This window comes from Apostichopus japonicus, chromosome 8 (assembly GCF_037975245.1).
Source record: "Apostichopus japonicus isolate 1M-3 chromosome 8, ASM3797524v1, whole genome shotgun sequence".
In the NCBI taxonomy this organism is placed as follows: domain Eukaryota; kingdom Metazoa; phylum Echinodermata; class Holothuroidea; order Aspidochirotida; family Stichopodidae; genus Apostichopus; species Apostichopus japonicus.
In genome coordinates, this window is record NC_092568.1 from 37,494,945 (window position 1) to 37,500,944 (window position 6,000).

The 6,000-nt window shown below is 34.8% G+C and overlaps 1 protein-coding gene across 2 annotated transcripts in view; it reads right to left on the bottom strand.

The window, feature by feature from the left end:
• The window catches only part of LOC139971855 (tRNA (32-2'-O)-methyltransferase regulator THADA-like), a 38,363-nt gene extending 33,671 nt beyond the window's left edge, over positions 1–4,692 (bottom strand). The window contains exons 1-4 of one of the 2 annotated variants that reach the window (XM_071978628.1): positions 4,515–4,692; positions 3,362–3,416; positions 1,107–1,204; positions 199–329 (exon numbers count right to left, since the gene is read on the bottom strand). In XM_071978628.1, coding sequence (XP_071834729.1) covers positions 199–329; positions 1,107–1,204; positions 3,362–3,389 — 257 coding nt within the window. In that variant the 5' untranslated portion in view covers positions 3,390–3,416; positions 4,515–4,692. Of the gene's footprint in view, positions 1–198; positions 330–1,106; positions 1,205–3,361; positions 3,498–4,514 lie in introns of both variants that reach the window. The other variant, XM_071978629.1, reaches the window with a different exon arrangement.
• Between the last annotated feature and the right edge of the window lie 1,308 nt (positions 4,693–6,000).

A 6,000-nucleotide genomic window follows, 5' to 3' on the forward strand; every position in this document is an offset into this window, starting at 1 on the left:
ATCTCCCAAAATCTGACTGTTGTTATCATGGCACTATCTGTCAGCCACCATTACCTACAGTACATTTGTAGGTTTACACCAATACCTACAGAACATTTTTAGGTTTACACCAATACCTACAGTACATTTGTTGGTTTGTCTACCACTCTACAAGCTCCTTGAACAGAGATAACATAAGGCTTTAAGTTATATATATACCTGGCAATTGTTCTACTATTTGCAGACTTTGGTTCCACAGCTTTGTACATGTCAGCAAGGATCACAATGAGCTGCTCCTGATCCTTATCCAGACTATCATTCCACTGACATTTCTTTAAGTACTGAGCTATCTGCAAAATTTAAGGGAAAAACTCCAGTAAACTAGACTTTCATCCTTGCTTGATAAAACAATAATGTTTTTTTTCTTCTTCCCTTCCCTTTTGGTGTGTTCTCAAGCTATGCTGCATACTGTAGCCCATGAGCTGCATTTGCTGTTGTTGTCAGTTTAAGGCTGTTTCATAGTCGCACCCTTAAACTACATTTATTTGTCACAGTTTTTCTAATTGGATGGACTAATTGAGCATGAACTAACAGCTGTACTACTGTATGTGGACTAACAGAAATGAAAATAATGCTTGACAAGTCTTAAGTTTTAAAGTAACATTTTTACAAATAGAATACTCAATTCCTCAAAAGGCTTCAAAAATATAACACTGAAGTGTACATGTTAAGATTATTGCAAATTTCTGAATTAAGGCTTTGGTTAAACAACTAAAGTAAGTGTTTTAAATTTGGTATTCCAAAACTATAACTATTTTGTGTATCAGTTACAAATGCAAGCAAAGACTAAGTTAAGGAAGATACTAGAAGTTAGGAACAACCATCAAGTATTTATTTGGGTCACATTCCTCATTCAGGTCAACAGCCAGTCACATTTGATGATGTTGATTTTTGTCCCAGAAATCCAGAGGTTTAAGCATATGGATCCAGAATGCTCCACCATTGCTCACATTTTGTTCTATTGGGGAGGGGGGGGGGCATAGCTGAAAGTTTAAATTGATAATGAACACTATTAACACCTAAATTACTTAGTAAGTATGTAAAATGTAATCTCAGTCAAGTTTAACCTTTCTTAAGTGAGTCAACTGTTTCAACGAGTCTTCTTCCTGCAGACAGTTTACGAACATATTCCACAGGGATGATTCTTCAGCTTGCAAGGAAAGTTCTGTTACAATTGAGAAACAAGAGCATCAATGACGCAGTATCTCAATACTGGAAGTTTTAATTTTGATTCCTAATTTCAAATCTTTGCTCTGTCTCTACAATTATCAATCATGGTACAACAAATATATAACTTGCATTTTTGCTACTTTGCCACGAATAGTCTCTGCAGGTTACACTTTATCCTGCTAGTCTTGCCTTTAGCGCTCATTGCCTGTTAGTCGAAAGAACGACGTTGCAAGGTTTAGTAATGTCATAGAATATTTAAGAACTTGTTTTTTATGTGGTATCCTTCATCTTGGGTCAGTCTCTGTTGGACTTTTTGGTCATATAGTTTGACGTCAATGACAACGGCCAAATAAGAAGAGGCGAACAACTCGACCAGATTCTTGATGCCTGCCTTGAGAGCTAGGCCTATTGACCTACTGTATGTTACTGTAGACTGCAGTGGTGACTACCATCAAAACTGTGTCCACTTCTAGATATCAAAACAACCCACGTTTTTCCATCTCAAGTTTTCTGACATGAAGATTTCATGGATTTATGACTTGGAAAAATAATGTAAAAGAAGATTACAAGTTTTTATATGCAAGTGATGGGTGGCCTCTTCCTCCCCTAATAGCCACCTCAGTTCCTCTCCATTTTGTTATTTTATTTTAATTCTTTGTACATTTGATGTCAAACATTACAGGTTCAAAAGAAAGCTAAACATACTTCTTATAACCTTATACATCTTATATCCTTATAAATAAAACATAACCTTATACAATTTTTATAGTCTTATAAAAGTTGTGATGCTATGGCCGGCTCCTCTTTTATACGTACCCATCAACAAACTTACCCTGGTCCTTCCTAGGAAGAGCTGTCTAAACACCAGTACAATGCTAATGTGGCTATCACTGAAAGCCTAATAGACCTAGGGGGCCTAGGCTAGGCCTATATATATATTGTTTTAAATGCACTAGGCCTACAGTAAGTAGCCTTCAGAAATACAAGAATGTGTATACGTAATTATACAAAATACATGAAGGGCAATCAAACAAACTTATCATGGCCCTTGCTCTGAAAAGCTACCTGAACACCAGTACTATCCTTAAATGGAGGTTACAAAAACGAAGGCCTGATATAAAATGCACTTATATGTAATTAGCATGCAATACACTACACCTGGCGTACCTAACTACAATACAAAAATTGGTCGCGAGGGTAGCCATTTTCGTATATCTAACATGTAGCTGCCATGAGTCATAGCCAATCTGCTACAAAACAGACTTGGGGGCGGGGCTTAATCATCAAAAACGGACCTTTTTACTAAAAGTAGGGGCGGCAGCTCAGTGTTGTTTTAAGAAAGAAAAATCATTTAAACATCAAATAAAGCAAATAAAAGCCATAAAATGTCATATACAGCTGGTAAAATTCTTATTAATACCTACCTGTAAACAACTAATGAAAGTTTAAAATGTTAATAAAATATATAATACATAGGACCCTATCTTAGACGATACCACTGTTGACAGACAATTCTATTCTATTCTCTTTCATAAAACATAAGTTTTGGAGCGTGTGCAAAAATGGGTTGTTTAAACTGGATTTCAGACCAAATTGGCCCGATTTGGACATAAATCGGTGAAGAAGTCATAGAATGAGATAAAATTCTCGAATAAAAAATGGTAACTTTTGTTGGCCTATATGATATATGCTTGCTCTGAAAATTCCAGAGAAAAAGAACTTTATATGAAGACGCTGAAAAATTTTTAAGAGAGGAGAGAGTCCCACTTACTGTTACAATATCTCTATACATGTAATGTATTGAGATAAAAACAAATATGTGTAAAAAGTGATGTAAAAGATTATATTTCTTCAGAAGAAATTGATGAATATTCTAGTTTACTTTCAGTACTGTTACATAGTACGCATAGACACTAAATTGTGCAAAAAGAAATAAAAAATATTGAAAACTATTCTGTATGAAAGGAAAAGAGGCGATGCATGCCAATGGCTATCAATTTAAATTTTTAATATAAATTATGGAAATATATCAAGGATGAAAAAGAAATACTAGTCAGACTAAAAACAGGATAAGAGTTACTGTAATATCAAACAAATTTAAAAATAGAAGGTACTCTGTATATGTGACAGAGATGAAGATTAAAATTGATACCTTGCAGATTTAACAAAACCAGATCCATGTTGAAATTGTTTGCCAGTGTTGGATTCTGTGGACATAAAGATGGCAAAATGACCAATTTACCTTTCTTGTCCAGACGGAAAAGATTACAAATGTGCACTAAAACCAACTACTAACATGAAAGAGGTTATAACAATCTGAATAAGGTGTTGTTGGTGAAATTCTTTTAAAGATAACAAAGTAGGATTTTGCCCAATTCTCTCTACTTTTCTCAAGTCTACCAATTGATGTTTTTCCTAGTCTCTCAAGTTTGGGATGAAAAACGGTTAATCTCCCTATTTTTGTGAATGACAGATTAGTAGATGTTACATGTATTGCTAATACTTACCAATTGAGATATTGTTGTTAATTTATTTTACAACCAGAATGCTGTTTTCAATGGTACAGTATTGTAACACATGTATTCAATTTGATGATTATGAATGATGTGAAATTTGTGAATTAAAGGACTTTCAGCAACCTTGTATAATAAAATACTTTGGTAGGTAAAACACTTGGGAACAAGCTAAAGTAGTAATTTATATAACAAAGTGGCAAGTTTGATATAAGGCCGTGGCTATTCTTACGACGAGTCGTAACAATTATTTATAAACTATTCTTACGACAAAGGCAAATTCAAGCGCAGTAAAGTAAATAAAGCAACTGCGCATGTAGTAGGGGTAACCCTAACCCTAAACATAACCCTAAACCTCAATCCTAACCCTTACCCTAACCCTAACCGGAAATTATTGTTTCTCCTCGTCGTAAAAATAGTACTCCTGGTAATGAAAATAGCAACTGCGCATGCGTAGTCGGGAATTATTCTTACGACTAGTCGTAACAATAGCCACTTTGTTGATATAAAGCATTGTTAAATGTAAACATTAAATTGATATATTGCTAATCAAGTAGAAAACATTATGAAGAAAGGAAAATAGTTCACATGCCTACCTACTGAATTTCAAAGGTAGAGATTGTTACGACATTGTTTTGTTCATGAAATATTTCAATGTTATCTAATCAAATAACTAGTCAATGGCATTGTACAATATAAGTTGATTCGCGGAACTGATTCTAATATGCAAGAAACAAAGCATATCTGCAGTTTCGAATATGAAACGAGGTAGTAGCAAAATAAGTGACGTACCAAATAACAAAAACTCCAGGTTAAGAGAAACTATTAAAAAGTTTTGAAATGGTATGCTGTCATTATCATGAATCCAATAACTTGTGTCAATCGGATAGAAAATCACTCATGGTTTCGGGTATGTCGCGCAAAACGAGAATCTTGTGCGTTGCTCTGTACTGAGGTGCACTGGTGTAAAGTAGATCCTATTGACATGCAATATCGAAATACAGTATAGCTAATCTTTCCAAAGGACCGATGATTCTCACGTGTCGTAACATCGTAAGGATCATATGGTTACAGTTTCGATGTAAGGGTGCGGGGGGGGGGGCGGGAACTGGGGTTGATAGTGGATCAATTCATTTGGTTGTCTTGAAGATATTTATATTACATTATACGAGAAACAAACACATGTGTATGTCTATCTGTTTTGTTAAAATGTCCTTTCACAAATAGCATATGCAACCTGAACAGAATACATATTTCATATTTCAGTTTGGTCATTTAGTGAAATTCATTTGTTGCAGTTGATTTATGGTTGAGAGAATATAATTGCTATATATAAATTCAAGTCAATTTTTAAGTGTATTTTTTTTCCATACGGATTTGATAACCCTTCTTGCGGGACTCAGAATTGTCCACCCCCATCCCCACCCCCCACCCCAAATAAAATACACTTTCCCAGCAGTGATATATATTTAAATATTCAGGCAGATTTTTTCAATTAAAATGCAATGTATTCTACAGCTTTTAATATTCCTTATAGATTAATTAGTCTTATTTAACCAGGATGTGCCAGGTTTATATTGTCACGAAATGCAGTATAACTTTGCATTTAAATTTATTGGTTACGGTAATATGCTCCATAAGTGTTAATTCTACAGTCCATCACAATTTGATATCAACTTAAATTAAGTTAACTTTGTAATTAAATTTATTGGTTGTGGTATAAAACTCAAAAAGTGTTAATGCTACAGTCCATCACAACTTGATATGAACAAGTTTAAAAGCCATCAGTTTATTAAGTGATACAATCATGGAAGGACGTGCTTTTAGTATCAGCATATGTTTGTTATTAATTTCAAGGTGGTGTTTGGAGACCCAATCTAAGGTTCTTCCAAATCTTCGGGAATTTAGAGTGAAGGGCCATCTTGCAAGGTTTAAGGTTCCGAAGGAGCCACTCTCCCAAGAGTTATGGCAGCGTAAGAAAGCAGACCCCTCCTGTGGTAATGGTAAGTCATTGTTTGAAGGATGAGAGGGTTTCATCTTGGGACAGGGGAGGGAGAGAGTGTAACCCTTTATTTTAAAATTAAGAAAAGTTGTGTGTGTGTGTGTTTGCGTGAAGGACCATTTAGGAAGTTTTAAGGTTTCAAGCACGCACTCTTTCAATGCCATAAGGGAACAGACCTTGCATGTGGTAATAATAAGTCATTCGAAATGACGTATACTCCTCATAGTGATCTCGAAACTGTGACGCTTTACAAATAAATTGAGACGTTTTACCTCA